At 30.9% G+C, this 12276-nt stretch overlaps 1 protein-coding gene across 1 annotated transcript; it reads right to left on the bottom strand.

Annotated features, from left to right (window-relative positions):
- Nucleotides 1-319: 319 nt before the first annotated feature.
- Nucleotides 320-7204, bottom strand: LOC132049142 (bZIP transcription factor TGA10-like). Its single transcript, XM_059439834.1, has 11 exons — nt 6616-7204; nt 6379-6488; nt 5260-5339; nt 5047-5166; nt 4591-4659; nt 4431-4490; nt 4235-4312; nt 4043-4118; nt 3065-3336; nt 2190-2435; nt 320-638 (listed from the first exon to the last, which is right to left on the bottom strand). Exons 1-11 carry the CDS (start codon nt 6801-6803, stop codon nt 489-491), a joined length of 1449 nt encoding a protein of 482 aa, XP_059295817.1. The 5' UTR covers nt 6804-7204; the 3' UTR covers nt 320-488.
- Between the last annotated feature and the right edge of the window lie 5072 nt (nt 7205-12276).

Raw genomic sequence — 12276 nt, forward strand, 5'->3', positions numbered from 1 at the left:
GTAGCTCGGTAGTTGGTTGAAGTCACTTTTTCTGGTTTAATTACATTCAACTTTCATTTTATTATATCAAAAAATAATACTTAATTTACTTTTAAAATGAAAACGTCACTCAATTTACCTAAATTTTACGAAAGTCAACTTTATTATGTTTGATTTAACTTTAATGAGTATTAATTTTCCTGTGAGATATCTCTATCTTTTATCCAATTTATTATCACTTTTCCACAAATTCATATTCTCAATCAGTGATGGCTGCTTCATGTCTTGATAATTGCGCAAGATCATTTCTTAATCCATGGAAAAAGATAGACAGCAGAGGTAATGAACTAGTTATAATTCCATAATTTTACTCTAGTAAGTTCTTTTGTTTGTCTATACAAACTCTATGAAAAAGTAGAGGGTTAAGGAGAAAAAGTGAAAGTTTTACGGAAAATATATTTAAAAAGACCTATAGAAATTAACCTGGCTAGCTAATGAAAAGTTTTTAGTTATTCTTGTCGAGGCCGTGCCACCCAAAGAGAGCTGAGAGCTCTAAGCCTATGGAAATATTCAGCAATTGCAAGAAAACACCTTGCAGCTTGACGACTCGTCAAGATTTGATGAAGTCGATGAATTGTTTGGTGCCTCAAATTATCAGCCTGTAAATGACAAAAAAACAGTAATTATTGAAGATAAATTTTCAAAACTTGATCCAAAATCTATGGCCAAACGCTAGTTAAGTAAGAAGTCAATTCATGTTTGACTTTGGAGGGAATTTTTATTAGTATTTCATTTAATGTTTTAAATTGCCATCAGGTGGTAGTTATAGAGATGATGGTCGAATGGACTAGAGAGCACGCTCTTAATTAAGATTTTATTACAAATTCAGAATGTGAAAAGACAACTTCTGTTAGCTTTGAAGAGACTGGAGTTCCATGACCTAATGTAGATATGCAAATTAAGCTGGAGTTATCGTACGTGGGTGCATGGTCTTTCAAATTGTGTTCTAATAGTCAAAAGGTTTATGGAGTATATGACTATGACTTCCTACAAATATATGGGCCAAAAATATTTACTTTTCACAATTTGGTAGTGTCAGTTTTACAATATTGTGCTTTTGAACCGAAATCATGCTACAATGACATTTAGAAGATGATGCACACAATTAGATCATTTATTAGGTAAATATAGGCAAATTTCTTGACAAACATTAATTAGTAATTAATTGTAAAAATGTAACTATCATACTATCACAAGTTAAAATTCATCACTAGTGTAAAAAAATCTTCACACTAGCATTTTATATAACTTAAAAAAGGTACTCTACCAAACTAGGGTTTAAGCTCCTATATGGAACCCACAAAATCTTCACTACAGGAACCACATTGAATTTTAGCTAAATCTTGTGCTACTATATATATCTGTGTAACCAAAATATGTATGCATAGAATCTTTCTGTAGCATTAGGATATCCATAGAGTTCAAGGTCATTTTCTTTGTATATATTTGTCGATACTATAAATGTACAGTAGTATTTTTATGGAAATGAGGTGGAGAGAATAGGTCATGGATGGATCGGAGTAGGTTTTCCAACTAAAGTAGGATTGGAGTAGATATGCTTCTTCTATCTTGGCCCTACCAATCTATCAACATCACTGCATTTGACTCTATCTCAACTGCGTGCATGCGCATAATGTGGAGACTTATTTTAGCATTGAATAAATAGTAGTAAAAGTTTACTTCTATGTAATGTAATTTTTACACTATAATTATAGGTAATCATTTAATAAAAAAGGTGGGATAAGTAATCTGAAATATGAGGCAGGTTACTTCTAACAACATGTTAATGTAAACTGGTGAATACATATTTTTTATACTATCAGTGTATAAGTTATATCCAAAAAATAAAAATAAAAAGAATTTAAGTTATATACACCATCAGTTTAAAAATTGTTTTAAACCATCAGGTCATCACCTAAAGGATATCTAGCACGTAAGCCTTTTTAAAATGTGAGATTTATAATCTTAAAAAGAAGACACACATAATGCCTGCTACAACAAGTAAACATGACCTGATAGCATAAAAATACCTTACACTAGTGATGTATATATATTACTTAAACTCGTAAAAATATAACATGAAAAAACCCAACTATACTCTAATTAATGAGTTCATAATTAGATGCAAGGACGACTATAATGTGGCGTACCTGTCTAACAAAGCCTTCAAGAGTGGAGAGTTTGTTAATGGCAAGGGCCATTTGTCCCATGTAATTGGCCATATTTTGAGGACAATTAGCCAATAATGCATCAGAGACGATTGTGTCTGAAACAGACTGATTCAGAGCTTCCAGCCCTTGTGAGAGAGCTTCCTCAGCTTCTTGTGTTGATTGTTGTAATCCACAAATACCCACAAATTGTTGTTCTGTTAATGGCTCAATCTGACTCAGGATAATCTAATCATTCATCATTAGAAACAATAAACCAAAATTAGCTTATCCAAATATATGTAAAAACTCCCAAATATACACCTAATATTCCCCTACAATGTAAGATAGAGACAGAAAGTGAAGAAATTAGACGAAGTAGTACTCCCTCCGACTCAATTTATGTGAAGTTTTTTGACTGAATGCATATCGAGTTTAACAGAAAAAGGAAGACATTCGAAATTTTTTGATCTAAAATAAATCATAGATATTTTTGTGATAATAAATCATCCCATTAAGAGTCAATGGTTAATTTAAAATTAAATTATTTCTAAATATAGGAAATATTATTCTTTGCGGACAAAATTAAAAGAAAAGGATTTCACATAAATTAAGACGGAGGTAAAACTATGTATTATCTTAGGCAACAAGGGTTTTGTATTACAAGGACTAAGGTAAGCTATATGCATTATGTGGAAAAAAAATTACGTTGTAGTTGCATTTTAGCATGTGTACCAAGTAGCTCGCTTTTTTTGAGTTAATAATTTCACTTTATGAATACTTACTTGTAATTATCTTTTAGGTAATCTAATAGTGTATAGCCTTATTTACATTATCAGCAATGTATAAAAGTTAAATTCGTTATCATATAAACGTACCTTGAGAAGCTCAGATGGCCGGAAATCTCCCATCCAAATAAAACAACGTTCCGCCGGAGTTTTCCACATGCCGGAAACAAGATGAAACACGTCGGATTTTGCAAGCATGCTTTTAAGGTTCATGATTTCATCGTAATGTGTCACACAATTTTCCACATACATTCGAAGCTCGTTTTCTGGAAAATGTTCTTGAACTGCATTTCGAAGTTCACACATGAGACGATGATGTTCCTCCAGCCACCTTGAGTACTCCATATCAAAGACTGCAGCATCTAAAATTCATGCAAAATAATAATTCAGAAAAAAAAAGAAGAAAAAAAAAACACTAAAGCTACAAATATTACTTAGTCAATTGTAGTATATCTTAGTTTGATTGAACACCAAGTTTAAGAAAAAATAAAGAAGAATTTTGCTTTTTGAATTTTGTGGTATTAAATAAAACATATGCATAATGTATTAAAATGTCCTTTGAGTCTTGTAACCTTTAACATATGAAATAAAGAGGTACTAAATGTAGATCATACCATTCTTTCTGAAACATTATAAAAGAAGAGTAAGACACATAAATTGAAACAGATGGGCAGCAAATTGAGAGTGTATTTTGCAGGACGGAAATATTCTACGGAAAAGACTTTCTTGGAAGATGTTAATTTCCAAGAAATTATTTTCGTAGATAAAGCGTTTTTGATATATGGTTTGGTGCGAGTAAAATATGCTTCGAAAGCGTATACTCCACATTTTAAAGATTAATAATTTAATAAGCTTTGAAAATAACATAATTATAAAGAATATAACTATTGACCATATATGGAGTAAGTCATTTTCTTCCTTCTAATAAGACAACTTTTTTTTTTTTTTTTTAATAACTAAACACCAAAAAAAGACTTGCTGATGAAAATATTTTTCTGAAAAATATATTTTGTTACGTTGGATCAATTAACACACCCCTGGCTTATGGGATTGAAATTGAAATTTTACCTGAACTTATGCTGCCAATGTTACCAGGAAGGCCTTGGTCTCCTCCTAAAACAGCATTGCCCCCATAATGAAATCCCTACAAATATTTGATGTTTATTAGGGTCATTTTTATATGTATATATTTTTTGTGAACTTACAACAACAACATATAATTCTATGGAAACAGATTTTATAATAGTAGAAATTTATTACTTGTGATCTAGCCCTTTGTAAATCTTGCTCTAACTGAGCAAGCCTGATTCTACTTGACTCTAGTTGTTGAATATAAGCCTGCAATGAAAAAATAAGTAGATAAACAAGTTTCTATAAAATAATTGGTAAAGCATGATGCTCTTGTTTTAACTAGAAAACAAATACAATAACTAAAGAATTAATGGTATATAAGTACCTTTTTCCTAATTCTGCTTTTCCTAGCTGCCTCTCTATTTTGAGCGAGTCTCCTCAATGTCTGCATTTAAAAAAGCAATTAACTAAAATTCTAAAAGAAAAAAAATGCTTAAAAAGTTATACTAATTAATTTCCTCAAATGAGAAAACCATAAATATTACCTTATGATCTGGTGTTTTAGGTGTATTTTGCTCTGAACCTGAATTTGGACCCTTTCTGTTCCACTCTCGCTACCACACCAACCAATGAAAAAATTATAGGGGAAATTTAAATTCAAAAATAGCACAAAATGAAGAACTACCTACCTTCTCACTCGAGAAAAAAAGTACTCATTCATTTTGTTTCAATTTATATGACACTATTATTATTTGAGAAGTCAAAAGAATATTTATTTGACCATTCTGAAATTTTAATCTTTTGAATTATTAGCCATATTTCGATTTTTATATAGTTTCTGAATATGTAAGACAAATATTTGTGTCTGAACTCGTACCAAAATTAAGTAATTTTACCATCATATATACTACAAATCCCGCTAGAAAATTGTAATGGAGGGAGTGGTATTTTGCTAAATAATATATACAAATCATTAGAAAGTTAAAGTAATTAAATAATACCTTAGCGACTTTTGGTTCGGGTCCAGAAGAAGAAGAAAGAACATCATTTTTGGGGTTGGATAACTCCATGGACGGCTGAGATGATTTCTCTGAACCACTTGAAACAATTCCAGTATTTCCCTATCAAAAGCAGAAATTAATAACAAGTCATTAGAACTTAATTAGAAAACAAAGCAAGATTACACTTGTTAAATTTGAGATTTGTTTGCATACCTTTGTGGATGATGGCTCAACATGCATAGGCTGTGATGGAAAAATGTTGAGAGTCGGTGGTCTCATCTCTGAATTATTTTCTGTAACCGAAAAATATATAAAGCTGTCATTACAAAGAGACAAATTAAAGAAAAATAGCTTCTGTATTTCTGGAAAGTCATGCATTTCAGTTAAAAGCTAATTACAGTGCTTTAAAGTTTATTTAAAAGCTACAGATGAAATAGAGGAAATTAACAGAAAATCTTTCATTTGTCCATTTCACTGTACAACCTGCTTTAGGTTATTCTTATATCTGAATACAAAAAGGAATAGAATAAAATCATAAATGGTGGAAACAATATATATCATCCCTCTGAAAAAAGTTGCTTTTTTGATTCTCTGGAGGATCTGGTCAAAGGAAGTTCTATCAGATTTTAATTTTCCAACATGTTTAATTTTCTTATATCTCAAATTAACATCTTAATCCCTATATAACAGAACTACAATTTGATAGAATCAAAAGGTAAGAATGCGAGAGAAGTATAATAAAAAAAAAATTCCGCCGTATCATGGCGTTAAAATTAACATGGTAGGGGTAAAGCCAAACCCCCTACACCTTAGTGCTCAAAACCTAAAGGTGATGGCTTAATAAAAATATATATATATATATATATTACCAAAATATAAACAAGTACTAGTATAGAAAACGCATATATAGCGGCGGATGGGACTCATATTTTTTTTTTTTTGTGTTCTAAGAATTCAATATCTTTTGACACAGTATAAACATATATATGTGCGTATGAGAAAAATAAATTTTAAAACATGAACTCAATTTTTTTTTAAGTCCAACAGGTTCAATTAGTGATGAAAAATATTAAAGGTCGAAATAGTCAAATTTATTTTTGAATCTGCTTGTGAGAAGAAGAAGAAGAAGAAGATTAAAATGGATGGAAAGAGAGCTCACGTGTTTGGCCAAAATCAGAATTTTTACTAAGGAATTCAAAGTACAAAGAAATAAACACATAGAAAAATCAAAGAGATCAATATTTACATATATACATAAAAAATAATTTTGATTCTGTAAGTTTGTATATACAGTATAATTTTCCGATGAAGAAAGGAAATTAGAGAGCTCACGTATTTGGTCATGATTTGAAGAAGGATCTTGGCCATCAAGGTAAAGGAAAAGGGCTTGATCATCTAGTTCACCTAAATCATAAGCTCCACCACTTGTACTCTCTTTGTTTCTGCTCATACATCCACACACAAAAAATATTAATTACCCCATGAAGAATGAAACAAAAAAAAAATGATTGTTTTGGAAAGAAGAATATTTTCTCTCTAATTTGGATTTAGAAAATGAAAATAAATTACATGAAGTTTTCTGGAATGGAAGAAGATGGCTGATGTAACATTCCAAAAGAAATCTGATTACTAGTATTATTTTGCATCAGCTGCTGAGTATTATGGAATAAGTGCTGCTGATGTTGCTGAGGATGTTGATGGAACTGATGATCATCACTTCCAAAAGAAATATGATGATCATGGCTTTCAAGATCCATTTTTTGATATTAGCTACTAAAACAGCTAGCTACTCTTGTACGTGTTGTTCTTTCTTGTGCTATTTATAGAGCTCTTCAACATCAAAATAAATATATAATCTATCACTACATATATATATATATATATATATAGAGAGAGAGAGAGAGAGAGAGAGATAAAAGCTAGCTAAGACAGCTAGCACTAGTCGGTGAGGGTGCAAAAGAAAATTGGCAAATTTCCTTTTTATGGTGAAGAGAGGATAAGGAGATGAAGAATTGAATGCTAATGAAGGAAAAGGACAAATCTATTTTTAAGATGTAGCTAAAGAAGAGGAAGAAGAAGAAGACTTTATTTGAAATTAAAAGTTTTTTTTCTTCTAAAGATAAAGCGGTAGGTTTTGAAAGATATATCCAGAGTTTCTGCACTTGTCTATGGAATAAAACGGACGTTTTTGAGCTTCCTTGTTCGACTATCTAGCTAGATATATTGTGAAATGACTTTATTGCCTCTTCTTGTTCGTAGTTATAACCATTGACATTTTCATGCAGCTTTTTGAACTAACACGTACATTTGTTGAATCAGTTAGGAGTATGACATCAACCGAGCTAGGGGCACAAGGGGTTTATTAAAAAGAAATCGCCAGAATTTTATATATAAGGTAAAAAATATTAGTGCCGGAGTCATTATAATTACTAAAGTCCGGTTTGGACATGATTTGAAATTGAAGTTTTATTTTAACATGTAATTTGGATTTCTTAAGTTGTATCTCTTTTACAAACATAAAACCGCACAAGTTGTGAGAACTATCGAAACTTCCCCAATTCTAATACAATCTTACTAACTGAGTAAAACATGGTTCATAACAAAGTTAATACGCTACTAGAATACATTTCTAAAAGATACAACATCTATTGATCGAACTTTAGTTCAATAAAAAAGAAAATTGAAAATGAGTTGTAGTGTAACTACTCTTTAATATAATCCTCCCACATGGTACGGACAATCTTTTCACGGCGAGCATGCATTTCTGATCAGATGGCTGAGAAAACAAACTAACATTGTTACTTTGAGTCAAGTTTTACATTTTAAAAATATATTAACCAACTTATGGGTCTTTTTTTTTACAAATATCAACATATGGTCAAGTTTTACATTTTAAAAAATTTGAAATCATGATTTGGAATCCCAAATTCAACTTTTTGGAGAACTTGATATTTGAAATCATGATATAAAGTTGAAGTTGAAATTTTGTGCAAATTTCATATACAAACGCTTATTTGAAATCAAAATATGAAATAATGACTCTAAATCGAATGACCAAACGCCTACTAGGAGAACTCAAAATATAAGTAAAGGCGATGAAAAAGTCAATTTGATTAAGGGGAATCGACATCTACTATATATACATAAAAAATAAACTTTGTATATACATTGTAATTTTTTTTACAAAGGAGATTCCGGTGAAATTCTTATGCCTCTAGCTCCGTCATGGTAAAAAAAAAATTATGTATACACAAAATAATAAATTCTCTTGGCTATTTAATTGTGCGTTTGCTTCTATATATATTTGAATCTCCTCGGTGAATGTTTTGGCTCGGCCATTACATCAACTCTGGAATTTCATTTGTAATAACCCAACATCATTGCATAAATCAAGAATACCAAAAATATAAAATTAGATGTATACTTGTCAAGACGTCTTATTCTAACTGAGATTGATTAGGCTATTTTCTCACATTAAAAAAAAAAATTCCGACACTACGGCTCTGGCCTCTCCGTTCAATTCTGGTTAATTTTCTTTTATTTTTGTACGTTTGTGCATTACTATTTCTGGGAAGTGATTTTGATCATACGCCAATAATTTTTGTAATCATCGAGCATATTCAAATCAAAGGTAAGTCTGCAAAGATATACTCATTCAATCAAAAATTAAGACGTACATATAGCTTAGAATTTTAACAATCCATAAATTTGCACACCCAAAAAAATCAGACAGTTGAGTTATCTCTTGTGCATCAACTTGTGCTAATCGTTAGATAGTCACTATATAGGTGAAATTGCTTTGACTTAGATTGTGGGAATAACAATATATTAATTGGTCACTTTAACACAATGAGAGGGACTGAGATCCGCATGCTTGCTCAGTACAAGACAAGTTGATCTTCTTAATTAAAAATAAATTTTAATCATCTAGAAAGTCTGGAAAAAAAATATTTACAGCTATAAATTCTTAAAATGTTTAAATTAATTAACAACTTGAACATAGTAGATGTTTGTATTCACACATTGAATAAAAGAAAAAAACAGACAAGAACTAATTAACTCACAATACATGATACATACAAATAGAAAGATATGCGTCACTTAAAAATTCTTATATGTCCACCCTAATTTTTTATTTGAACGATCATTGTCAAAAAAGTTATTTAAGACTTATATATATGCTTGTGCGTGTACGTATGCACACAAAAGAATAAATATTTCTAATTGTCCTAGAAGAGCGTATTAATTAATCAAATTAATACTAAGTTTTTAACCAATACAATTGGCCAGGTCTAACTCTTCCAACCATAAAATGGTCAACCATTGCATCCAAAGAACAATGAAAATAAAATATTTCTATCTCGCCTTTTTTTTTTTTTTGCTTGTAAATAATACTAATAATAATAATATTGTTAAAACCATTGGATACTGAAGCGTACGTGTTATCTAAAGAGGACGTTCTTTCTGCTAATTCATTTATATAAGTTGTTTTCTTGAATTAATTCACGCATGTTGCTCTTTGAAATTTAGGTCACCAAATCTTGCTTTCATTCCTTTTAATTTAACAATAAGATTATTTTAGAATGTTGAATATATTATCAAAGAGACGTACAAACTGGAACTAAAATATATTAATATTGTAAGTTATTTATAAATGCTAAAGCCTAAAAGACCTACAGTACAAGTCATGTGCCCCTTATTCTCCCCCGTAGCTCCTTCTTAGGGCATGAATAATTACTTAACAGTTGTATATTAATCTAAAATGGATTACTAGTCTTTGTTTTTTTCCTTCTTATTTCCCATTCCAGAGAAAATGAATTTTAATAAGCTTATGAACCATGTGCTACCAATTTTCTCGATCAGTACGTCTTTTAATCATATGTTGCATTAATTACCATAGTGAATTATACAAATTTTACAACATATCACCTGTGTTAGTTTGAAACCTAAAAAGGTGTAAAATATTGGAAGGTATACAAATAAAAAAGAAATTCGCTTGTTTCTGAAGACAACAGATAAACCGTTGACGAAAGAGTAATTTAAAAAATTACAAGAGGACTAAAATTATAGTAATAAGACGGCTTTTAATCTTCATATAAATACACATTGACCTACCTTTTGCACAAAAGCTCTTAATCAATCCAATTAGGTGACATACATTGGCGAGCAATTTTATTTAATTATCCGGTATTTTTTTAACGACCCGGTCAAAGTACCCCCTCCTAAGAGAGTAAAATATTCTTTACTAAAAGTTTCATAATTGTTAGGGCTTGTACTCAAGATTTCCAATATATAAATAGAGGAATCCCAACTATTCTACCGCAATCTATGATGTCAACTCTCCGTCATAGACTACACATAAGTTGAAACTCTAAGTTAAGTTCGTAATTAGATAAATTAATTCATCAGTTTTATAGCGGAAAAGATAGGTGGCATGGTTTGAAAGTAGAAATCTTTTTTTTTTTTTACCCTATCATCCCCTTAGCTTTTTTCCCTTTCCTTTTTGGTTTAATTATCAGGTATTCATTACTCACTGACCTAATTAATTCAAATTTTCATGCCACGTAAAACGATCCATGAAAAGGGGAACGCTTCCTTCCTAAAAGTTCTCAATTCTCATAACTCGAATTTGTGATCTCTTCTTAAGGGCGGAAATCACATCCATAATTGGTAGTCCAGAGCTACGGCGTTGCCAATTGAGACAACCCTTTTGTGATCAATTAGAAAGTATGGATCCTTTTTCTCCAGCTTTGCAACGCACTTCTTCTTAGTGTTATTTTGCAAAATATAGACAAGTATAATCGATACAATCACACCTTTTGTATTAAAATTATTATTCTGTTTCACATTTAATAGACGTTTGAAGGAGAATTGGTACTTCAATTATTTGATTTTCTGAATTATCACCTCGTTGGAGAGGATTGTATTCTCTACCTTGTAATCTTCCTCCTCATTTCCCTCCCCTCCCCCATATGTAACAAAAGAGTTTAAAACAATAAATAAATAGACGATTGAAACTATAAGAACATATTTAGATACAATGTATCACTGATCAATTATTTGTTTCAAAATGTATTCTTCTCATTAGTTTGCACTAGTCTTTGTATCCCAAGGTACGTTTTATTATTATTTTTGTTTGACAATGCATCATTGAGCTAGCCTCTTGTCAACCATAACATAATTAAAAGAAATTACTTAATTCATTGTCCCTTTGTTAGACTTTTTGAGTCTTTCTTGGTAATGAAAATCAATAGAAGAACAAAGACTAATAGTAGTAGTAAATATGACTGTCTGAAGGTTAGAAACTTTCTTGGAGATGTTGGGGATTATATTATTTTCCCAAAAATAGTTAGTATTTTCTTTGTTACGAAATTTTTTTTTTTCAAAGATTCTATATAAATTTATTTGTGAAACTGACCCCTAATATAATCCCCGATCTTTATCAATTATATTATTGGGAAAAAAATCATTCTCTTCAGTACTTATTCCACTCTTTTTTCCCGATTTTTTTTTTGCTTTCTTTCCATACTAAATCCAATTCTTAACGTCTGAAGTTTAATTAATTATTTTATTAAGGGGAATGGCATGACCAGGAGCCTGGACCCAGGATGCACCACCAAAGGATGTGAGTGTATGGGTTTGTTCCTCCCTTAACCAGATATCTCGGGTTTGAGAACTGCGTATGGAAAAATCCTTGATAGGGAGTGCTTCCCCAATAGTGGGCCTTACCTAGCACAAACCCGATATAATCGGGCTCCAATGCAAGTATCGGACATCGAGTGGAAAAAAAATGAGCCAGGAGGCATCTTAGATTCTTAGTCCCCCTTTCACTTTAAGATAGTTTCAGCTCACAAAACACATAATGTGCAATTTACCAACCTAGTTGACCTTCAGTATATGTATTTTAATATCAAAAGCATATCTGATATATTTAAATACAATTCTAGAGTTCATATGCTGGCACCAATTACATATTTTTCGCAACTGCTAATTTTTCACCTTTCAAATCATGAAATAGTTGAATGCCCCTTGTTGTGAAGTGATATTCGGCTAAAATTCTATATTTCTAGTTAGAGTTGTTAAAATGAGACTGAAATCGATCCGAATCGGTAAACCGAGTCAAACCGACTTAATAAACCGAAAATTGGCTTGATTTGGTTTTAAATTTTAAAAAACCGATAACATTTGGTTTGGTTTGGTGTTAAACCAAAAAAACCCGAACCAAATTCA

The sequence above is a fragment of the Lycium ferocissimum genome, chromosome 3, assembly GCF_029784015.1.
Source record: "Lycium ferocissimum isolate CSIRO_LF1 chromosome 3, AGI_CSIRO_Lferr_CH_V1, whole genome shotgun sequence".
Lineage (NCBI taxonomy): Eukaryota > Viridiplantae > Streptophyta > Magnoliopsida > Solanales > Solanaceae > Lycium > Lycium ferocissimum.